Source organism: Artemia franciscana, chromosome 11, assembly GCF_032884065.1.
Source record: "Artemia franciscana chromosome 11, ASM3288406v1, whole genome shotgun sequence".
In the NCBI taxonomy this organism is placed as follows: Eukaryota; Metazoa; Arthropoda; class Branchiopoda; order Anostraca; family Artemiidae; genus Artemia; species Artemia franciscana.
This window is the reverse complement of record NC_088873.1, coordinates 33,937,314-33,962,805: the sequence shown is the minus strand read 5'-3', so window position 1 is coordinate 33,962,805 and position 25,492 is coordinate 33,937,314. Positions and strand designations below refer to the sequence as shown.

The 25,492-nt window shown below is 36.1% G+C and overlaps 1 protein-coding gene across 1 annotated transcript in view; it reads right to left on the bottom strand.

Annotated features, from left to right (window-relative positions):
• Positions 1-4,147: 4,147 nt before the first annotated feature.
• The window catches only part of LOC136033123 (GDP-fucose transporter 1-like), an 86,377-nt gene continuing 65,032 nt past the window's right edge, over positions 4,148-25,492 (bottom strand). The window contains exon 4 of the mRNA XM_065713753.1: positions 4,148-4,463. Coding sequence (XP_065569825.1) covers positions 4,260-4,463 — 204 coding nt within the window. The 3' untranslated portion in view covers positions 4,148-4,259. The remainder of the gene's footprint in view (positions 4,464-25,492) is intronic.

Genomic DNA, 25,492 nt, shown 5'->3' with positions numbered 1-25,492 from the left:
AATTTAACACCATAGCCGTCAACTCTTTAAGGGGAGGTTCAACAGATGTATAGAATGTAGCTATTAAATTCAGCTGTAGAACTCAAAAGGCGTTAACTAACAAATTATAAACTTCAAAGGAGAGTAGAATAGCTGAAAATGCGCCCTTTGGGTTTTCATGGAATTAGTGAGTTATGACAGACACTGAGATCGAGGACTGATCGCCGAGTCATCAATAGTGAATAGACTCTTCCTAGAGCTAAACATGTCATCAGATTTTGAAGAGTACAAGTAGTATTCTAGACTAGTTGGTTGCAAGAAGTAGATTCTCAATCGTTCAGACATACAAGATGCAGGAACTGGAATTTTGACATTAAATGGTCCGTTTTCCAACTACTTCTGTTGAACATAAGAACGAAAACCTAAACTTCCAAGCATCTTGAGAAACACATTAAAAAGGAAGAAAACGGATTAAACCAACCGACTGAACTTGCTCACTTTAAGGAATAAACTATAAACTCAGAATTATCGAAAAAGACACCATTGGAATAACCACAACCGAAGTGGGGAAAAGACTAGTGAGATATCGAGCATTTATGACCCTGGCTCTAAGAAGCATCTAAAAATGAAAGCAAGTTAACAACTCCTAAATGATGGGCCCCCCAGCCTTGACTTCCTTCGTATCCCTGTCTTGTACCCCCAAGGTAGATGTTTTTCAGGTATTCAAGATGCAGCAAAAATGGTTTTGAAATTGGAAACTCCTTTCCCTAGCTATTTCTGTTAATGATAAAAGTTGGAAAAAACACTTTAAAAAAATAAAAAGACACTTCTACGAATTCTAAGAGTTAAATAATACAGGAGAGAACAGATTGAACCAATCCGTAGAACTTTCTCACCTTAAGAGGGTGGGATGTAAACTCCATAGTTTTCTAGAAAATCTCACATAACGTCTATTGAATTGCCGCAATTAACTGAGCAAATAATTAGTGGGATATCAGGCTCTTAGATCAGGGTTGCCAACTTGCACGCTTTTCGTGTGAAATGCACTCTTTTTTACCTCAGAGGGGATGCGGAAAAGTGAAAAATAACTCTTTTTGAGTTATAGTTTTCATTCGCTTTAAACGTCAGAAATTGACAAACAGACCCACTCCTCCTTAGAGATCCTCCCTACCACTCCTCCTTATTGGTGCTCCTTAGCGTTGAAACCGCAGTCTCAGGCAGTTTAGGGCTTCTTGATTATAGTTCAGTCATAGGTCTCAGGTTCTGCTGGACTAAAGTAGTTTATGGACACAATCAAGACTACAAATTGCAAAGTTTATTTTCATTAAGTCTTTGATCAATATGCGGTATACTTGCCCGATTTGCAGTGATTTTGATGAGCTGGGCCATTTTCTTTTCAGGTGTCAGGGGCTAAAAGAGGTAAGAGGGAACTTTCTTAGGGTGGGTGGTTGTGAGCCCCTTCTTGGAATTTTGAAGCCGACGTCAAGAGTAAATATAGTAGCAGTCGTAAATATTGTCCGGAAATTTTGTCCGTCTTATTATTCGGAAGTCGAGTGTTACATGATTTAGTTAGTTTGTTGTTTGTTGTTATATATGTATGTATACGGCCTGAAAAATGGCTTTAAATACAGTCCTTCATTCATTCATTCATATGAGACAAACAAATAGCACATAAACACGAACATATAAACATATAATTACAACATATAATTACAAATACATCAGAGAGCTGTGGATTTACAAGAAAGTAAAGTGTGAATGAGTGAAAGGAGTTATCTACGTTGAAGTAGTATTTACCAAAAAAAAGACCCGAATAATTTAGAGGCAAGGGTATTTTGCAAAAGAAAAGTGACTTAAAAGTGTATTATTACCTTGTTTTCAATGACGAAACCGTTATATAATAGGCACTAGTCGATATCCTGAGGTGAACATACCGGGGGGACCAAAAGTTCCAGACCCTTTTTATTTTTCAATATCTTTTTTATTTCTTAATATTTATTATTTTCTTAATATTTTATTTTTTTTCAGATCCTAGAAACTAATTATGGAAAAATTCAGTACCGTACAACGTACACAAATTGTAAAATTTTACAATCAAGGTTCAATAATTCAAACCCAAAGAGCTTATCGAAGGCATCAGTGACTTTTGGCCCACTCTGTAGTAATTTTCACAGCCAGTGTGAAAGATGAGTCTTCAAAAATTAATTTACTTTAGATAACTTTAGATTCGGCAATAAAAATTTTAAAACTAAAATAAATTTTAGCACTAGAGATTTAGCAATTAAAAGTAATGTGAAAGAAATGCTCAAACAAGAATAAAAACAAAAATTAAAAGATTAAATAAATGAAAAATAAAGATTCAAGTATTAAAAATAACAAAAAAGCTTCTTTTCACCAAGGCAATGAACATTATTTGAAGCCTGTTTAACCAAGTTCATTCTAAAATGCGCTTGAAGCCATTTTCTAGTCCGCAAAAGGAAGCACGTCAGAAAATGCCAAAGAAATTCTGGACATTTTTTCAGCAGATGATTGATTCATCAAGTCATTAAATAAAAAAAAACAAGTCTTTTCAAATAAACGTAAGGAGGAACATTAAAACTTAAAATGAACAGAAATTATCACGTATATGAGGAGGCTGCCCCTTCCTCAGTCCTCGCTCTTTACGTTAAAGTTTGATTTTATATTAAAATTCATTTATGAAAGACTGCTAAAACATGAGGACCGTTGAACTTGAATAAGAAGTATTTTTAAAGAACTTCAAGACTTTGCCGCAAAGAGTGAAGTATGAGGAAGGGATAGCCTTTTCATATACGAAGTGATTTCTGTCCGTTTTAAGTTTTTATGTTGCTCCTTACTTTCAGTGGAATTTTTTTTTCAATTTAACTTCAAACTGTTTTTCAAATCATGACAGAAAATCCCCACGTCCTGTATAGAATTTTCCACTTAAAATTTCACTCCGAAACTTTAATAAACATGGCAGCTCTCCCAATAGAAAACCCCCCGCAGAAGATACCCCCCCCCAAAAAAAAAAATTATGTACATTTCCCAATCGCAACTACTATATGTAAACAATGGGCAACCTACACAACTTAGTCTTTTTCCTAAGAACAATGGTGGGAAATGTTATCGCCAGAGGCATAGTTATTGAACCTTTAAACTACGCTGACAAAACTGCATGTCTCAAAATTTTGATCGGATGCTTTTTGGGCAAAAGGGGCATGAGATACGGGCTGATTGCCAAACCAATTTTTTTGGTCACATAAAAAGAACTTTTAATTTCCACTCGAAAAAGACTTCTCCCGATCTTCTAGGACCATTCATTCGATACAATCACCTTTGGGAAAACAGAGACAAACAAATTAACACGTATCCGTGATATTTCTTCAGGCGAAAAATACAAAATTCCACATTATTGTATATAGAAACTTGAAACCCTACAGTAGGATTCTCCGATATATTGGATCTGATGGTGTGATTTTCGTTAAAATAGCTTGAGTTTTTGGGGTTGTTTCCTCCTTTTTCAAGAATCAGGCTACTTCAGAATCAGACCTTTTCTCATGCTACTAGCTTTTGATGGGTAACATTAAACCTAATGAATTTTACATATTTGAAATCAGCAGAAAAACCAATACTTTTGATATATTGACTGTTACCATAGTTTCTTTTTTTAGAGTTTCGGTTACTATTGAGGTGAGTCGCTCCTTACCTACAGTTTGTTACCACGAGCGGTTTGAAACCCAAAATGACAAATTCACCTTGACTTCGCTCAACAGTTTACATTACAAGATCAATGAAACTAACATTTTAGCAGTTCATGTCGCATAAAAAAATGTTTATGAACGTTCTAGAACGACAGATAAATTTTTCTCCCCTTAAGCTAAAATTCTCTTTGCAATTACACTTTCTCCTGTTTTGTTTTATAGAACTGATCAAAACAGCCTTTGAATAGATTATCCAAAAAAAGAGAAACTTATTTGGCAACATTCTTATCCGCTAACTACAAAATTCTTATAGTATTGATTGGAGTCTATTTAATTTATTTAATTATATTTAATTTATTTAATGTGTAACAATTTTCTTCTTTTGATTTAGTGCTTAATTGAAATTTAGGTATTCTCCCTTTTTTATAGGCCTAGAATCCTTTAACTAGTTAAACTTATCTTAACTGGTTTTTCTTGTGCTTTATTTGATTCCACGCTTGCAACGGATTAAACACTTAGACCTCCATGTCTATTACGACAACAAACATGAAACGTGCAATATTTAACGTATATCATCCTCTACGCCTTCACGTCCTGATACGTATTCACTTTCTTCATTTCAATTTGTCGGACACGTGTGTATGCTGCACTTCCTCCGAGGACAATAAGATTTGAGAGCCACCACAATCCAGATTTAACTTCTGAATACCAATAGGTGGCTATCACAGTTTGTGCGCATGCTTTAGCTGTGCCTGATATGTTATGCGTCAGGGGTGACGTAACCTAAAACAAAAGATAACCAATAATGCACAGAGAAGAAGAAATGAGGAGAAGGATAGTGAGGTTTCATATGATATTTTCAATTCCAGATGACAGCTAAAGATCGAACTATTGGTCCTGTTGAAGAAGAGGAAGACCTGTACTCCTGATATTACCAACTGTTTTTCTAATTGACAAGAGGCGTTAGTAAGAAATACCTATAAAATAGACGAACGTTGGAAGCTTGAAAAAGATTGAATGATGTATATAAGTATTTTGCCATCAAATCTCTCGTGTTTCAAATCCTTCGAATCGCTCAATAAAAGTTAAGGTCCAATAAATGCGCCTATCTTTCTGCAATGATTGTATATAACTTAAGACAAAAATCTGATTTTAAAAACACGGCCTTGTTTCACCTTCATTGCATACAAAATTTTTAAACAAAGATCATAGGCAGCGCAAGCACAGTAAAAAAGCGAAGTAGTCTCTATGTAATATTCTTTTTTTTCACGATATGATATGAGAAACAAAAGTACTTTGCACGAATAAGGGTTGTTTTCAGTAAAGAGGAAATAATGTTCTTTTCTTTGGAAGGCACGAGGGGCATCAGCCCTACACCTCTTAATTTCTGCTCGTTTCGAGTTTAACTTGGTTATTTATTGTTATTAATTTAAAAAAGTTTTCCCATAAAGCAAGTTTTTCAAAGAAAAGTAAAGAGCTCCATTAAGCCGAGAATGAACAGAAATAAAGTCAAATAATCTTCCAAGCGTAAAACTACCACACATGACTATCAATAAATAAATGAAAGACAAAACGAGCAGAAACTACAATTAAAAAGCCGAGTCAAACTCAAAGAGAGCAAAGGTTAACATGCGTGGGGCTGATAATCCCCATGTCTTCTCAAGACCAGAGCTTAATCTGCGCTTTACTGAAAAAAAAATCAACAAGAAACAAAACAAATGACCATGGGTTGTCATATTAATATAAATATACTAATATTTATTCCTTAAAGTTTTGATATTTTTTTATCTATGAAAGTAAGAGGAGTGAAAACATTTAAAACATATTTTGTTTTGAGTAAAGCGCAAATTATGTTCTGGTCTTGAGAAGGCATGGGGATTATCAGCCCTGCTCATGTTAGTTTTTGCTCGTTTTGAGTTTGACCCGGCTATTTATTTTATTTTCTGTTCATTTTGAGTTTCATTATTATTAAATTATTACCTTAATGAGGGTGTTCACCCCTCGTCAATACCTCTCTCTTTACGCTAAAGTATTTTTAGAATTTTCAAAAGAGCTATTTATTCTAATTAAAAGGCATTTGTGATTCAGGGATCATTCTTAAAGAATTGGAACAAAATTCGAACTTAAATGTAAAGAGCGAGATATTGACGAGGGGGCGAACACCCTCATATACGTAAAAAATTCTGTTCGTTTAAGTTCCAATGTTGCTCCTTACTTTCAGTTGAAAAGAATTGTTTTTTATTGAAATTCTGATCGTTTTTTAAACAATGCTGGTAAAATTCTCCTCCCCCATGAAACAATTCTCCCACACAACTCCCTCCCCCCAGGCCCACTCACCCCCCTTCAAACTTCAAAATAGGCAAAATGGGTAAACAATGGACAACATTCATAACTTGCAGCCCATCGCCCAGGGACTGTTGGAGATTAAGTCGTCCTCAGAGACATAGTTATTCGATTTTTCGACTATGCTGAACAAAATTTTGATTCGGTGACTTTAGGGAAAAATGAGCGTGGGAGGGGTCTAGGTTCCCTCCAATTTTTTGGTCACTTAAAAATAGCACTAGAACTTTTAATTTTCGTTCCAATGAGCCCTCTCATGACATTCTAGGACTACTGGGTTGATTCAATTACCCCCGGGAGAAAAAAAAAGCAAAAAACAAATAAGCACACATCCGTGATCTTTCTTCTGCAAAAAAAATACATAATGTCACATTTCTGCAGAAGGAGCTTCAGACCTCTACAGTGGCGTTTTCTGAGACGCTAAATCTGTCAGTGTGATTTTCATTAAGATTCTAAGAATTTTGGAGAGTGTTTCTCCCTTTTTTCAAAAATAAGGTAAATATTCCAAGGCACGTAACTTTTGATGGATAAGACTAAACTTGATGCAACTAATATATTTAAAATAGCATAAAAATCCGATTCTTTTGATGCATCTACTGGTGTAAAGATTCCGTTTTTCAGAGTTTCGGTTACTATTGAGCCGGGTGGCTCCTTACTTACAGTTTGTTACCACGAACCATTTGATAGTATTCAACAGCAGTAGTAATACTAGTAACACTATTATTACCCTATTGTCTTTTGGTCAGTTGAAAATCCCTCTCATCAAGTCCTGGAAGTTCCTACTTAATACAACAAGCCATTGCTATGACATTGCTGTTACATCCCTTTGACAACCTGTATGTTCATATACTTCTTGAAATTTTCATCTCAATGCTCTTAGTCCTACAAGTAGTTAAAATATAAGTAGCAATAGTAAATGTAGCAGCAGTAGTAGTATTAGCATAAGTTTGAACATATTGCCTTTTGGTGAGATGATCTTCCCCTTTAAGTATTCTCTGAAAGTTCCAACTTTATGCCAAAAAATCAATCCTTGATATACGCTATTTTGACAATATGTATGCACATAGCATCTTTTGATTTAGTTCAAATTTCCCCTTAATACTGTAAATGGAGCACTGTGGTAGTGGTGGTGGTAGTTATCGAAGTTTTGGTAGCATGCAAATCTTGCCTTTTTGATCGCATCCCTTATTATTTCCTGAACTTTCCAAATTATTATATACTCAGTTATTCCTGTGTTGCACCCTTTTGACAACCCATATACACATAACGTGTTTTGATTTAGTTCAACACTCTCCTCAACATTCTCTGAAAGACTCACCTGAATACCCTTCGTCTTCTTGGAAATTAAAGTTCAAACATGCATACCTTTCTCAATAACATATACTATGTGTAAACAAAGAACGAATTGCCTAACTTACGGCCCTTGTCCTGAGGACTGTGGGGAGATTGACATCCCCAAAGACATAATTACTGGACCTTTCAACAAGGCTGAAAAAAATATCTCTCTTAAAATTTTTGATCGGATATGATTTGGGGAATGATAGTCTTGGAGGGAGGGGCTGATTGCCCTCTATTCACTTTTGACTCTTAAAAAGGGCACTAAAACTTGCAACTTCCAATCCAATGAACTCCATCCGATCCAAAGTTTATACTACTACCCGTTCCACAAAACCTAATATGCCCCAGGCATAAATTACAATCCTTGCCAATGGGCTCTGGGGGATTGTGTCCACCCTAAAGACATTTATATGATTCTTGAACTATTGGTAAATAAATGGCTATCTCACAATTTCAATTGAATAAGTTTTGGGAAAAGGGGATGTCAGTGAGGGGGCCTAGTAGGTCTCTATGAAGTTTGACTCTTAAAAAGGAACTAGAGCTATACATTTCAAATCAAATGAGCCTCATCTAAAGTTCACACGACCACCCCTTCCATAAAAACTTTATATGCCCCTAAGGGATGACTAAACCTTAACCCCAGACTTTGGGGATTCTGCCCACCTAAAGGCCTTATTATACAATCTTTGAGCTATTTCGAACAAATGGCTATCTCAAAACTTTTATCGGATGCATTTGTGGAAAATAAAATGTAGGGAGGGGGAGCAAGCAGGTGCCCCCGATAACTTTGACTTAAAAAGAGAGTAAAACATCTGATTTCCAATCCAATGAGCCCCCCCCCCCGGAATTTATACGACCACCCTTTCCATAAAAAACATTATATACAAACGGGGCGTAACTTACAACCCTTGCGCTAAGGACTGTGGGGGGGGGGTCATCCTTAAAGACATAATTTCCAGACCTTTCAACTACGCTAAAAAAATGGCTATTTCAAAATTTTGATTGGATGTGTCTTGGGAAATTGTTGTCGTAAGAAGGGGTTAGTTGCCCTCTCATAACTTTAAATTATTAAAAGAGGCACTAGCCCCTTCGATTTCCAATCGAATGAGCCCTTTTAGAGGTTTTATGACAACAAATGGCCATCTCAAAATTTCTATTAGATTCATTTCAGGAAAATACGACGTGTTTGTGCGGCGGTGGGGGGGGGGGGGGGTATCCGCCCTCCGATCACTTTGAACCATAAAAAGGGTGCTAGAACTTCTGATTACCAATCCAATGAGAATCCTCTGAAGATTGTAAAATCCCCTTTTCTATAAAAACTTTATAGGCTATGCCCAAGGCGTAACCTACAACCCTTGCCCTGACGGCTGTTGGGGGGTTGTCATCCTCAAAGATTTTTTCAACTACGTTGAACAAAATAGCTATCTCAAAATTTCTACTGAATGTAATTGGGGAAATGGTGGTCGTCGGAGGGGGGTTAGTTGCCCTCCAATAGCTTTGAACTATTAAAAAGGGCACCAACCCTTTCAATTTCCAATCGGATGAGCCCTTTTCGAAGTTCCCACAACAGCTCCCTTCGATACGAAGTGCCCTGGTCTGAAATCAAAACAAAATAGAAAAAATAAATGAATTGTGTCCACATCGCTCTTACCTTAAGCAGCGCCATTGTGCAGCCTATGATTTCTATTCGTCTTGGGCTGCATTTACTTATAGAATGATTTATGGTAGGTTTACGCTTGAAAAACTATTTGACTTACTTAATCAGCTCTTTGCTTTTCTTTGAAAAACTTCTTTTGAGGTAATATTTGTTTTTGATTCAAACTAATTCGAACATTGATTATAGGATTTGCCAGACACCCAAAACAGAAAAATACGCAAAAAAAAACCTTTTAAGAATATACTTCGTCTACAATCACATTGACCTCCAAATGTAATAAAAACTTACAATAGATTTTTTTTCCCTGCTATCCCGAACGATCGAAAATCCTGAGGACCTAAATTGAAAGCATGAGGCGATCGTGATATATCTAATAATTATTCAAAGGCATCAGCGACACCGTATCCGTCAATGACAACATGAAGATCAAGCACCATAATCATTCGGAAGTGCTAAAAGGTTTTTATGTTGTGAGCACCAAATGCTTTCTTCTTTGGTCTTAAAAAATTTCAATTTTTCAAGTAAAATTCAAGTTTTTTACTGTTATAAAAAGTAGAGCTGAGAGGATGTGTCAAACTTCAGTGTAAAGAGCGGGCCGTTGAGGAGGGAGCAGCCCCTTTCATATACGAAGAAATTTCTGTTCAAGTTTTAATGTCGCCTCTTACTTTCAGTTAAAAAAAAACTTGTTTTTTTATTTAATTTAAACCAGAGGACAGGGCCGGGAAAGGCAGATGAGATTAGGGTAATACAACCAAACGATGAAAATCAGCAATTCTATATTAATTTGTCATCGGGGGAGGAGTATTTCATGGTCAACTACCTCCCTGTGTGTAATACGGTACTCCCACTGCTTGAGAGTTGTAAGAAATTTAAGATTAAAAATATACTACATATAAATATATACCCCACGAAGGTAAAATGTCTGAGAAATTAGGTTCCAAGCTAGAACGATTTTAAGTCATTTTGATAGGGAAAAGGTATTTATCAATTTTTTCACTTCTCATTCCTTTTTATATATTAAATAAAAAAACAAGTTTTTCAACTGAATGTAAGGACCGACATTAAAAATTAAGACGAACAGAAATTTCTCCGTATATAAAATGGGATACTCCCTTTTAAACGCCCCGCTCTTTACGCTGAAGTTTGACCCTTTCTCAAAACTCTACTTATTAAAACAATAAAAAAAAACTTTAGCGAAAGGAGTGGGGCGTTTAGGAGGGAGTAGCCCCTTTCATATACGCAGTAATTTCTGTTCGTTTTAAGTTTTAATGTCGCTCCTTATTTTCAGTTGAAAAACTTTTTTTTATTTAATTTCTGAACGTTCTTGAATTAATATATGTTGTGATTTTTGCCTCTCCTCACATAAATGATTAAAACGAAATTTGCATATTAATTTTTGTGGCTAAATGGCTTTCTCATAGTTTTGATCGGACGATTTTGAGAAAAAGGGGTGGGGTAGGAGGCTTATTTACCCTCAAATTTTTTGGTTACTTAAAAAGGCAACTAGAACTTTTAATTTTTTTACGAACGTTTTTATTAGAACTTCTATTTCGTATATTTTATTATGTATATGAGAGGGTTCGCCCCCTCTTCAATACCTCGCTCTTTACACTAAAGCTTAAATTTTATCCCAATTCTTTAAGAATGGCCCCTGAATCACAAAGGTCTTAGAATAAATAGTCGAAATTACAAAAAATACTTAAGCGTACAGAGCGAGGTATTTAGGAGGAAATGAGCCTCCTCATATGCGTAATAATTTCTGTTCGTTTTAAGTTTTAATGCTGCTCCTTACATCCATTTGAAAAAAACTTCCATATTTATTTTTCATGTTTTTTTTTTTAAGGAATGCTAAAAAATCATGCGCCCTCTTCATGGAATTTCTCTTCCTCCACAATAAATTCTCCATGGAAAGATCATCGCACGTAACCCCCACTTCTCGACCCCCTCCCCCAACCAGACAAAATCCCCCTGAAAACGTCTGTACACTTCCCGATAACCATTTCTATATATGAACAATGGTCAAATTTTACGACTTGCAGCCCCTCCCCCGGAGACTCAGGGGGAGTAATTCACTCCAAAGACATAGTTACTAGGTTTTTCAACTATGCTGAACAAAATGGCTATCCCAAAATTTTGGTCCGGTGACTTTGGGGAAAAAATGAGCGTGGGAGGGGGCCTAGGTGCCCTTCAATTTTTTGGTCACTTAAAAAGGGCACTAGAATTTTTAATTTCCGTTAGAATGAGCCCTTTCTTGACATTCTAGGACCACGGGGTCGATACGATCACTCCTAGGGAAAAAAACAAAAAACAAAAACAAAAAAACACGCACCCGCGATCGGTCTTCTGGCCAAAAATACAAAATTCCATATTTTTTTAAATAGGCATTCGAAACTTCTACAGTATGCTTGTTTGATACGCTGAATCTGATGGTGTGATTTTCGTTAAGATTCTATGACTTTTAGGGGGTGTTTCCTCCTATTTTCTAAAATAAGGCAAATTTTCTCAGGCTCGTAACTTTTGATGGGTAAAACTAAATTTGATGAAACTTATACATTTATAATCAATATAAAAATCTGATTCTTTTGATGTATCTATTAGTATCAAAATCCCGTTTTTTTCGAGTTTTGGTTACTATTGAGCCCTGTCGCTGCCGGGTCGTTACCACGATCTGTTTGGAAACACCTTCTTCATTTTATGTCTTGCGTACGGTTTCGCCTGAAAAATTCTCCTTAACATATTTTTATTTGAAAAAAGGGTAAAATTCTAGTTAATTGACTTCTTGCTATCTCAGAAAGGGTTTAGGTTAGGAAAATGAAACTTTCAGGGATGAATCTACAGACTAAAGTATGTCCCGGGAAGGTATTTTGAAGCAACTACCTCCGCTCCTTCTCCCTCTAGAGGGCCCTGACCTTTGATGACCTTTAAAAATATGTGTGTTATAAAAGTGAAACCTTGCAAAATAGATCTTCTGCTTAATTGAAGTACAACAAAATTGTTTTCAGCTTCATAACTTAGCTCGATTCCATTTTATAAGGTTTTAAAGATATGCAAATACATTTCCTAAATTTTGAAAGAAAACATTGATATGGCTCAAAATTCTACTCAAGTAACAGGAATTGCATTTTCAGAACTAAAGGCAGAGAAAAAGCAACTAGTAACAGAAAATTAATGTAAAATGTTGTATTGTCAAAATTTCAATAGGTATAGATAGACCTGTCATGTAGGCAAATTTCAGGGCCCTCTAGAGTAAGAAGGAGTGGAGGTGGGTACTTTAAAATATCTTCCCGGGACATACTTTAGCCTGTAAACCCATCCCTGAAAGTTTCATTTTCCTAACCTAAACCCTTTCCAAGATAGCAAGAAGTCAATTAACTAGAATTTTACCGAAAAAAGACTGGTTTTTCATTCAACTTCTGATCGTTTTTCAAGTCATGCTGAAAATTCCCCATACGAGGACAACTTTTCCCCGAAATCCCATCACCCCAATGGAAAGTTTCTCCGAAGAAAAATTTCCACGTGGAGTTTCTCCTGACAATAATTACCCCAAGGAGAATTTCTCCCGCAGAAAATCCCCCCCACAGAAAATCTCCCAGTGAGTTCCAACCCCGCTGAAAATTTAACCCGGACAAGTCCCGGTAGTACTGATCCACCTGATCAGTAGTAAAACTGAGCCACCAAAAAGAAATTAAGACAAATAAAATAATTTCTTATATGAATTCTGGCAAATTCCTCCCGTGTAAAATTTCCCTTGGAGGAAAAGTTCACTTCCAGAAAAATCTCTCCCAACAGAAAATTCTCCCCGTAAGAAATCCCCTACACAGAAAACTCTCCCCTTCCGAAAAATGTCTGTATACTTCCCAATAACAAATACTATACCAGTATGCGAAAAATTGGTTTATAACAACTAGTCCTTCCGGGGCTGGGGGGGGGGGGGGTGGAGGGGTCATGTCATCCCAAAGGGCATAGTTATTGGACCTTTCAACCATGCTCAACAAAATGGCTATCTCAAAATCTTTATCGGATGACTTTGGATAAAAAGGCGTGGAAGGGGGACTAGTTGAATTGCAGTTTTTATGTTTACTTAAAAAGGGGACTGTTTTCGGCAAAAAAAAATTAAAAAAAATTCCACATTTTTGCAGATGGGAGTTTGAAACCTCTTCAACAGGGTCCTCTGATACGCTGAATCAGATGGCGCGACTTTCAATAAGATTCCTGGTTTTTTGGAGAAGGTGGCCCCCTTTTTTGGGAATCAGGGAAATTTTCTCAGGCTTGTAGCTTTTGAACTTTTGAGCATTAAACTTAATGAAAGTTTGGAATCAGCATAAAAAGCCTATTCTTATAATATATCTCTTGTTATCAAAATTCCACTTTTAAGAGTTTCTGTTACTTTGGGCCGAGTTGATCCTTACTTACAGTTCGTCACTAGTAACTATTTGGTTGTGTTTCAGCAGTCTCTCTTGAAGAATTGGGGCAAAAAGTCAAACTTTAGGGTAAAGAGTAAGAGGTTGAGGAAGGGGCAGTCCCCATCAAATACGAAATATTTTACGTTACTTTTAAATTTTAATTTTGCTCCTAACTTCCAGTTGAAAAAAACTTAATTTTTTGGGGTATTTGGTTTTGATCGTTTTTCAGATCATTTTCAGGCCTAACCGAAATATTATGTTGGCTACCCTCTCCGTAGGCCCCTGATTTCTTGCTGTTAATTTGTATATATAACTAATTACAAACTGATTGGTAGCATATCCCTTTTTCTGCTTAAGGATTAAAATATTAGGTTGTAATAAAAATTTAAGACAAAACTTGAATGTTTCGTCTAGATTTTCGATGAACACTGGTTTTTGTGGACAAGTTCTCAATGATGATTTTACTAGAGAATTTCAGGTGGACGGAGAGGAGTAGTATATTATTGGTCAAAATTTTTAACAGCAAAATTATAATGAATTGAAATCTTGAACAGCTTTGGACCTCCTATATGTCTGAAGCCCTCGCTGTATTTAAAATCTAATGTTTGGATACATTGTCTACATATGCTTAAACATATTGAAACATTGTATAAAAACAGGAAAGGAGAAATATTACCATTCAAATCAATGAAAACAAAGTTTCTGGTAGTACTTACCAACCCCCCACCTCGCTTCGCCCTTTTCACCTCTGTGCTGGCAGCCATTTAAGTGTAATATTATATGCTATATATAAAAAAATTGCAATAGGGGGAGCACTATTAGCCCCCCCACCCTACACCAACAATAAAGGCGCTGGCCAAAAATATTCCTGGGAATCAAGAAGGATTAAAAATCAATTTCTACTTTTGCCCCTTCCTTAAAACCCATTCTATATTTGTCTGAAAGTTCTATGAGAGTTAGGATATATAGGGATTAATATGCACTCTTTGAGGCACCTGACACACACCTTCACCTACAAAATGACAGAATGCCCCTTCTTCACAATAGCAATGCAGGCTTACACATCAATGCATACAAGTTTTATGAAATATGAAGTCAGTTATTCTAGTTAAATGAAGGTTTAAAATAAATGCCAGTTGTTTTTTTTTCTTCTCTGTAACTGGGAAGCTCAAAGCACAGTTTTCTATACTTTCAAATCGATTGGCTATCTCAGATAGCAACTTGGTCCTCTTTAGGGTAAAATTATAGTTTGGTGCCATAAAATGGCAGAAAACGCAAATTTTCTGTGTCACCAATCTTGTTTGGTCACTTAAAAAGGGCACTAGAACTTTTACTTTCAATCGAACACGCGCTTTTCCAATCTTCTATGATAAATGGTGCTCCTAGGACACGATCATCCCTGGGAAAAAACAAAAACAATCAAACAAACTTACATCTGTGATCTACCTTTTGAAAAAAGAAATTCCACATTTTAGTAGATAAAAGTTTGAAACCTCTGCAGTAGGGTTTTCTGATATGCTAAATTTAATGATGTGCTTTTTTATTAGGATCACTTGCCTTTTAGACGGGTGTTTAACTCCTATTTTTGAAAATCAGGCAAAATTCATCAGACTCGCAGGTTCCGATAAGTAATATTAAATATTTAAAACTCTTGATAAGTAATATTAATGAAATTTACATATTTGGAATCAGCATAAAAAACCAATTCCTTTGATTATTACAACATTATAGATATAGACTGAGAAAAAGAGGCATGCTTTTATATGCTAATTACTTTCAAATTTACATGAAACTGCAAAGGAAGAAAGTCCATAGAAAATATTTTGATGAAGACAGGCTTTCTTCTCCAGAAAACTAAGGATAAGGGAACCTATATTTTTCAGCTGGCGACATGAGAGATTTACCATTTTCTATGATGTTACGGCTATACAATATGTTTCAGAGGAAATGGCGGGAAGAAACAATTTTGTTTCAGGAGAACAATGTCTTATGAAAGCAACACTTTGAAGATCAATTCTCAAAAAATCCGAGGATAAAACGGAATATTTTTACTATTTCCCTATAACCCTTATACTGGAAACTAGATTACTTTTTATTCTTAATAATTAACGAAATAAAAAATTCAAATAAAACAGAAAAGCAACATTAAAACTTAAAACAAACATAAATTATTCCGCATACGAGGGGGTTGCTCCCTCCTCAACCCTCTGATCGTTAAGCAATAGTTTGTTAGCGCTTTAAAAAAGCTTGTTATTCCAAATCCACGGCCCTTGAATTCAGCAGTCACTCTTAAGGATTGGGACAAGAACAGTCAAACTTTAGCGTAAAGAGCGAGGGGCTGACATGGGGACGACCCCCTTTATACACCAAATAATTTCTGTTCGTTTTAAGTTTCGATATTGTTTATTACTTTCAGTAGAAAAAAACTTGTTAGTCTTGGAGCTAATCAACACTTAATATGGAGGTACTAAACTGGAGCTAAACTGGATCTTGACACTTGGAGCTAAAACACAATTTAATATCTGCAAGAAAAGGCGGGATAAAACTTGGTGGACAACAAATGAAAAAAAGTATTGCTAGAAATCAATTGAGATTAAAAATATACCACATATATTAAAATAAAATAAATATTATCAAAATAAAGCTATAAAAACAAACTACAAATGAGAATAATTCTGATATGCAAAAATAATTGATTGCGATGTTAAGAATGAAAAACGTAGGCCGCAAACAATCTTTAACAATAATAAACCTTATTATTATTAGCCAGACTACTTTTGTTTTCTAAAAAAAAAAACATCGCTCATTTAAAATAATGCAAAAAATAAAGGTTAAGATTAATAAAAACTTATATAATACTCAAAATATGCGTTAGCAGCCTTGAACGATGCATTTTTTTTTCTTTGTTCGCTTGGTGACGACCTTGACGCTCAAATGCCGCCAATGAGAATTGTTTACATAGCCTGTCCCTGACTCAGACCAAATATAAATTTTGTAAATTTACCATATAGGGCACATTTCCCCCATTTTGGTGCTTTTTGAGGTGATTACGCATCGGATTTTTCAAATTGGTACTTTTTTTAGGAGAAAATTGATCATTTAACTCATTTTCACTAAAAGAATGTTCCTTTCGGTGCACTTTCACTTTTAGGCGGTGCAACTTTAAACCATGCAACTGGCAGCATTGGTAGCAATTTGTCTCTCTGTGGTAGCATTGATCAGTTTAAACCTACCTTTTAAATCATAGACATCAAATCCCACAATGAAAACAAAGTTTAAGGTTTATATTCTCAGTTCAAATCTTTAGTATGTTTCTAAACAAACAAACAAAAACAAGTTTTTTCACACTGAAAGTAAGGGGCGACCATAAAACGAACATCAATTATTCCGTATATGAAAGGGGTTGTTCCCTCCTCAACACCGCTCTTCACGCTAAAGCTTTTATTATTTTAAAAAGTATAGTTGTGACAAAGAGTCGAACTTCAGCGTAAAGAACAGGGTGTTCAGGAGGGGACATCCTTTTTCACACACGGATTAATTTATGTTTGTTTTAAGTTTTAATGTCACTCCTTATTTTCAGTTTAAAAAAATGTTTTAATTAATTTCTGAACGTTTTTGAATTAATGCAGGAATTCGGCTCACTGTACATGAATGATTGAAACGAAATTTGTATATTAATTTCACTTTTTTTAAACTAATAATAACCTTACAATAACCCAAGTTTAAGAATGACTCCTGATTCACAAAGGCTATTTAATTAGAATAATAGCCTCTTTTAAAAGTTTAAAAAGAAACTTTAACGTATGAGCAAGCTACTGATGAGAGGCAACCCATCTCATATACGTAATATTTTCTTTTCATTTTGATTTTTAATGTTGCTTCTTACTTTCAGTTGAAAAAACTTATTTTTTATTTAATTGCTGATCGTTTTTGAAATAATGTCGGGAAATCCAGCTCCCCTCCATGGAAAATTCCCTTCCCCCAAGAGAAATTTCTCCATGGACAGATTCTCGAACGTGAAAGAAAAAATCTTTAAAAGATATACACAGTAAATTATGTTCGCTTTAAGTTTTGACGTTAATCCTTACTTTCAGTTGGAAAAAAATGTTAATGCGTTCTGAGACCATACTAGCTACGCATGAAGTACGAAATCAAGAAAGGAAATAATAAATGAAAAGAGAAAAAATCAAATAGGTGAAAAAACGAGGATTTTGTCAGCCAGTAGCAACTTTTTTTTTTCTTTTTTTTAATACCAACCACAAGCCAAACACATTCAATATCTCTAGTTTACCATCACATAAAAGTTATAGTTATGAAGCTGCTTAAGGTAAAATTAAATGCTAAGATTAGTCAGAAAATAACACAAACAAACTATTGCTTATATCGTCCATAATTTTACAAAATTCGAACTTTAGCGCAAAGAGTCGAAGTTCGACTTCCCGTCGAACTTCCTCATGTACGTAATATGAGGGGTTCACCCCCTCGTGAATACCTCGCTCTTTACACTAAAGTTCGAATCTTGTTCCAATTCTTTAAGAATTGAAACGTTTGTATACTTACCGTTTGTATACACAAATCTATATATATAAAAATAAGTTGTTTGTTTGTGTGTGTCTGTTGACTGACGTCATGTTTGTGTGTCGACTGATGTCATGTTTGTCGACTGACAGCATTATAAGGATTGAGCTGTATGTCGTGTCATATTTGTTATGACGAGGCTTAGTATATGACGTCATTATAAGTATTTAAGAAGATCGTTCAAAGAGAAATTTTTAATTGTAAAATGACAGAAGAACCTACAATGGCAACAGCCGAGGAAGCTGCTCAAAGAGTCTATGCCAAAAGACTTGCGGCTAATAGAGAAAGTATGAAAAGAAAGCGTGCCGAGGAATCACAACAACAGCGTGAAAACAGGCTTGCGGCTGATAGAGAAAGTAAGAAAAGAAAGCGTGCCGAGGAACCAGAAAGTATGAAAAGAAAGCGTGCCGAGGAATCACAAGAACAGCGTGAAAACAGGCTTGCGGCTAATAGAGAAAGTATGAAAAGAAAGCGTGCCGAGGAACCACAACAACAGCGTGAAAACAGGCTTGCGTCTCAAAGAGAAATCACCAAAAGAAAGTGTGCCGAGGAATCACAACAACAGCGTGAAAACAGGCTTGCGTCTCAAAGAGAAATCACCAAAGGAAAGCGTGCCGAGGAATCACAAGAGCAACCTGAAAATTTTCGCCTGGCATTCAGGTACAGCCCAGTCGATGATTATAGCTTGAGTAGAAGTGTTCAAATCGGGACTATGTCTAAAATTTGTCCCTATCGCAAGGCCTAGAAATCTAATGGTGAAACAATAGGAATGTGTTGCGTCTCAGGAAAAGTTAAACTTCCTCAACTGGCTGCACCACCAGAGCAATTGAAGACTTTGCATACTGGAACTAAGTCAGAATCTAAGCGTTTTTTATCAAATATCTGAAAATATAACTCATGTTTCCAAATAACGTCGTTTGGTGCCCAAATCGAAAATCCAGATCAATTTATGCCTACTTTCAAAGTAAAAAAATTTCATTCTATAGAAACTCCCACCTGCAATATTTCCAAATCATCTTGGATGGGTAAAGTATTGCAGCAATGCAAACTTATTATTTGGGACGAGTACACAATGGCACACAAAAAATCGCTCGAAGCTCTGGATCAATCTTTGAGAGATTTGCGAGGGAATTCGAAACCCTTTGGCAGCACATTAATATTGCTTGTGGGAAATTTCTGGCAAACATTACCTAAAATACCTAGATCAACCCCTGCAGACGAAATGAATGCTTGCCTGAAAAATTCTAATTTATGGTCACACGTAAAGACATTAAAATTAACTACAAATATGCGTGTCCGATTGCAAAACGATGACTCTGTTCAGACATTTTCAGATCAATTGCTGGCAATTGGAAACGGAAGGCTCCCAGTAGACTCAATTTCAGGACGTATACAACTGCCTGCTGAATTCTGTAATTTAGTGACGTCCAAAAATGAATTGGTTGAAAAAGTATTTCCGAGTATTCTAACCAATTATGAAAATCATAAATTAAATGTGCAAACTGCGGCGATTCTCATACTTCATATAGTTTATTATGTCCAGTGCTCAAGTCTCGTATTGTGACCGCTATGAAAAAATGATGTCACAAAAATTCTCGGTTATTTCGTACAATATAAATGGAACACGTCAAAAAGAGCACATCATTGACGAACTTTCGAGCAACTATGACATCGTTTGTCTTCAAGAGCATCTTTTATCTTCAAATAATACCAACTTGTTGAAACGGAGTGCAAACCATATTACTTTTGTGAGTGCTGCAAGATCTACGTTTGGTAGACCTTCCGGAGGCCTCGCCTGTATACTGAGACGTAGCTCCTTTTCATCCACGACGCCTGTGCTGTTCCATAGTGACGAAAACCTCTTGGCCGTGCAAATTGCCGATTTAATACTTATAAATGTGTATTTTCCTTGTGATCGTAAGTCGGTTCAATCACTGAACAAGTTTGCCAAGACCTGTAGTGTTTTGAAAAAAGTGACAGAATCCGCATCATCTCTCGGTTATCAATTTGTTGTTGCCGGGGATTTTAATGCTGATTTACTGAATTCAAATATTCGGTCTGATATGGTTTTCGAGTCTTTATCTGAGTTTAAGCTAGTGGATAAGAATCGTCTGTTTTCTTACATCCATCATTCTGGGAGCCTTACTAATATTGATCATGTTCTTTGCTCTCCTAACTTATCTGTTTCGACTGTTTCTGTACATGAAATAGAAAGCGATATAGACCACCTACCAATTTCCTTCATACTTAGTATTTCTCTGTCGCAAGATAGTTCTAATAGACGTGGGATTCGTAGATGGGTTACCAGACGAAATTGGAATAAGGCTAATTGGGCTCTTTATATTTCTACCCTTACAGCTTTTTTATATCATGCATGAAGGAAGCTGAGAGGGTGGCTGTTCCCGAAGAACGTGTTAAATTTAATACGCGGAAGCCTGAATGGTCTTGGGATCCGGGTCTAAAATCAGTGAAAAATAAAGCCAAATTTTGGCTACGTATTTGGGTTTCTTGCGAACGACCACGTAGCGGTGTAGTATTTCAGCTTAAACAGAAAACTAAATTAGAGTATAAAAAGTATTTACGGTCTGCAAAATCTAAAATTTGCAAATTCCCGTCAAGTAATTTCGATTGGAAAAATGTGGTAAATTCAAATAAAATCGATGACTCTTCATCAACAAGTAGCCCAATTAGTCCTGCTGCTTGGTGCAAATATTACGACCAGATTTTCAACACTATAAACCATTTTGTTCATGCTACTTTTATGAGGTTTCTTATTTCTGCGCTTCCCATATCACTCCGCCAGAACCAGATCCTCCCAGTTAATTTAGTTTCGGTGGCACAAGCTATAAAAAAGCTTAAGTCTAGCTCTATTGATTGTGATGGTATAAGTGTCAAACACCTAAATGTTGATTGTCCAGCTCTAGTCCAACATTTACAACTTCTGTTTCAAATGTGCTTATGCACCTCGGTTGTGCCTGAAAGTTTTTTGTGTGGAACAGTTACTCCGATCCTGAAAAGAGGAAAGATTCCGACTGAGTGTGCATCTTACAGGCCAATAACGGTTTCCTGCAATATAAGCAAAATTTTTGAGTATCTTCTCCTCCCATCAGTTAATTCTTCGGCATATTTTGGTGAAAATCAGATTGGGTTTTCAGCTGGAGTAGGTTGCCAGCAGGCTCATCAAGTTTTGGCTACTGTTCTTACTGAGGCTACTAAAAAGGGATTCGAGTTACATTTATGTGCTTTGGATCTCTCCAAAGCCTTTGACACTGTTACGCATTCCCAAGTTATCTTTTCCCTTTTTAGTCACGGTATCAACATATCGGTAATTTTTCTTCTTAGATATTGGTATTCAAATTCCTTTTTGCGGATTAAAATGGATATGAGGGTTTCAGATAGTAAAATTCCAATACAACGTGGGGTCCGGCAAGGTGCTGTCCTCTCCCCCTCTATTTTCAAACTTTGTATATCATCTGTCCTTTCCTCTATCCCACCTACTTGCATCCTTAATTCTGTAAATATTTCTTATCTTGCCTATGCAGATGATATTCTTTTGATCAGTAGGACTAAAAAAGGGCTCTCTTTGTCTGTTTCAACAGTAGCATCTAAACTTCATGCGATTGGACTTTCTCTTAATCTTTCAAAGTGTGAATATCTTTCATTTAATAGCAATATCACTACTCCTCTAATCTGTGGATCTTTTTCTATCCCGTCGGTTTCTTCATTTCGGTGGCTGGGAATTAACGTTAGTAAAACTCTAAAATCCTTACGGACTCTCACTGTTGCTGATTGCAAGAAGAAAATCCAATTAAGTTATTCTAAAATTGTTGCTAATCGAAGTAGATACAATAGAAAGTCTCTTGCTAAATTATATTCGGTTTTTATAGATCATTCGGTTTTGTTTCTTTCTGGTATTTACCCTATTTTTCATAAAAAAGATATCAGTTCAATTCGTTCTTATTCTTTCCGGTTTTCCCGTTTTCTGTTGTATCTGCCTCCATGGTATAGGAATAGGAGCCTCATATCTATTTATAGTTTCCCGGATATTGGGTCGAAGCTCACAGAGCTTGCTGGCAAAATACCCCAGTCTACTTATAAGTATCTGCCCGCCCACGGAGGCCTTACTCGTTTGCTTTAGTTTCTTGTTTTTTCTGTTTTGTGTAGTGTTTGTTTTGTTTCTTTTATTGATACTCCGCTTTGATTTTTGTAGCGGGTCAAAAATAAATTATTATTATTATTATTATTAAGACCCACTCGTAAGTTAAAAATACTTAATGTTTTCTAGTTTTTCCTCTCCCTTCAGCCCCCCAGATGATCGAATCGAGGAAAATGACTTTATAAAGTCAATTTGTGCAGTTCCCTGACACGCCTATCAATTTTCATCGCCGTAGCACGTCCAGAAGCGCCAAACTCGCCAAAGCACTAGACTCCCCCTAACTCCCCCAAAGAGAGCGGGTCCAGTACGGTTATGTCAATCACGTATCTACGACATTTGCTTATTCTACCCACCAAGTTTCATCCTTATCATCTCTCTCCACTCTAAGCGTTTTCAAGATTTCCGGTTTCCTCTCCAACTCCCCCCAATTTCACCAGATCTTGATTTAAAATCAGACATCTGAGGCATTAGTTTCTTATAAATATCAAGTTTCATTAAAATCTAGTCACTCGTTCTTAAGTTAAAAATACCTAAATTTTTCTAACTATTCCAAATTAACCCCCCCCCCCCCCAACTCCCCCGAAGAGAGTGGATCCATTCCAATTATATCAATCATGTATCTAAAACTTGTGCTTATTTTTCCCATCAAGTTTCATCCTGATCTCTCCACTCTATGCATTTTCTGAGATTTCCCCCCCCCCACTCCCCCAATGACACTAGATCTGGTCATGATTTAAAATAAGAGATCTGAGTTGCGAGGTCCTTCTAAATATGAAACTTCATTAAGATCCGATCACTCCTTCATAAGTTTAAAATACCTCCTTTTTTTCTAGTTTTTCAGAAATTAACCCTCCCTTCCCAACCCCCCCCCCAAAGAGAGCGGATCCGTTCTGGTTGTGTCAATCACGTATCTAGGACTTTTGCTTATCATCCCAATCCCTCTATTCTATGCGTTTTCCAAGATTTTAGGTTTCTCCCTCCAACTCCTCCCAATGTCACCGGATCCAGTCGGGATTTAAAATAAGAGCTCTGAGACACGATATCGTTCTAAATATTATATTTCATTAAGATCCGGTCACCCGTTCGAAAGTTAAAATACCTCATTTTTTTATTTTTTCCAAATTAACTGTCCCCCCACTCGCCCCTCCAGATGGTCAAATTGAGAAAGCGAATTTAATTTAAATTTAATCTAGTCTGGTCCCTGATACGGCTGCCAAACTTCACCTCCTATCTTATCTAGTAGTGCCTAAACTAGCAACACCGGGACCGACAGACAGACCGACAGAATTTGCGATCGCTATTTGTCACTTGGTAAATACCAAGTGCCATAAAAACAAGTAAAAATGTTAAAAAATGAAAATTATTCAGATCATTTTCTAAGGGAAAGTTTAAGTAGCCTTATATCTCCGGCTCAGTGTGTATAGACCTGAAACCCATTAATTCAACTATCCTGTTGGTGCAATTTACAGTTATAGGCTAATCACAAAATAACAAATTTTACAAGGAACATAGACCTTAAAAGCATCCACTTGGCTTCTTAGGAAGTCACTACAGTATTCAGTCACGTCGTGGATATCACTACCGATTCAAAGAACGTGCTTGTTTTATTAGCAAAAATTGCTTGACCTTGAAAAGTTTTCACCCTCCAATTGTTTATTTCATTTTCCTTTGTAGGCTTAAATTCTAGATTCGAGATCAGATTTTGTTGTCAGTCTGACTAATATGTCCGTCTGAAAAATTCAGCTCTAAAGTGTTTTTTTTTTCTGATGGATACCAAAGAATTCACTTGGCAACCCTGTGAGAGTACCTTAGTTTCCATTGGCATCTGTGTAAGTACTCAGTATCCAAATCATTTCTAGGACCCCATCGACTTACAATTCAATAATGCCAAAAGTGACATGTATAAAACTGGGTAAATATTCAACCTGTTGCATTTTTCTAAACCCTATCGTGAAGCAAAAAGGATCATTTTAAGCAACATCACATTTGCAATCCACTTTACGTGATGGAGAGATCGTGGATTCTGAAGCTGAATTCGTTTTAAAAGCGGCCTCCTAGATACGGGAGTGAAAGTTGTAACAATTCCTTGTAATCTTCTCTTGGATGACATCCTCCTTTCAAGGCGTTTCGAATGGTCAACTACTTTACCTCATCGGTCTTCTAGAAAGCCGTGAAGAAGACTTTCTTAATCAAGCATTGCTCTCCCTGAAACATGAACTTGCTATGTTTTGATTTCGGACCACTAAATTTTAAACTTAGATATCTCTTTTCGCTGCTATTAAAAAGTAGTTTTATATGCAAGAAAAGATTTTTGGTCGCCAAAGATTAGGCAAATCAATTTTTCTACCAATATTTCAATTTTCTAACTTTTTGAAGTGAGAGAGGGGAACGTAACGTATTTTGGAAAATAATTAAACTTGTAGAGTCTTTTGAGGTTAAGAATATGGTTTTTGGACAGAATGTTACAGAACACCTTTTCGTTCAGTAGTGATGCTGGAATGAGAGTTCTTTATAACTGTTATTCTAACAGTTCTTTATAGTCTCCTCTTACATGATATGTGCTTTTCAAAGAATTTGGAACGTGGGTTTGTATTTTCCCTCAATGGTTTTCCAGAAAACCTTGAGTAGGGCATTCTTAATCGAACTGTGTCGAACATGAATTCTTATCAAGTGAAAATCCCGATACTTTCGAACTTCTGATTAATCTAGATGTCAGGGCCATTTCATGGTATGTTACAACACCCATTTCAGTGTTAGCTCAAGTGTACGAGAACAACAAGCGAAAGACATCAATGTGTTCAAGTACCTTTCCAATTCTGAGGTTTATCGCTTATAGATGTCCTATATTAGTCTAAAAATATTTTTTTTCAAATGAAAGCGAAGAGCGACATAAAAATTCAAAAAGAGCAGATATTATCCAGTATATGAGGGCGGGATGCAACCCCTCAATTCCCTAGTTTTTACGCTAAACTTGAACAAAAAGCCGTAACTGAAAGCAGTGTAGAGTGCAAATAATATAACCAGTCGGTTGATTAATCTATAGCGTTTTTATTAGCCAAGCCCCTAAAACATCTGACGTCTTTTACCAGGATGAGAAATTGAAAAAATCCTGTAAAAACTATTATGTACATGTCCAAAAACTACGTACATGCCCGGCGGAAAAACATATACTTGTTTTTGATCTAATATAGTTCTTTAATCTTAGATAGTAAGTAGCTTCCTTTTCGGAACTTTATCTAAAAAGACTTTTTCCATAAAACAAGTTTTTTTCAGAAAAGTAAAGAGCTCCACTAAGCCGAAAATAAGCATAAATAAAGTCAGATAACCATCTGATCGTAAA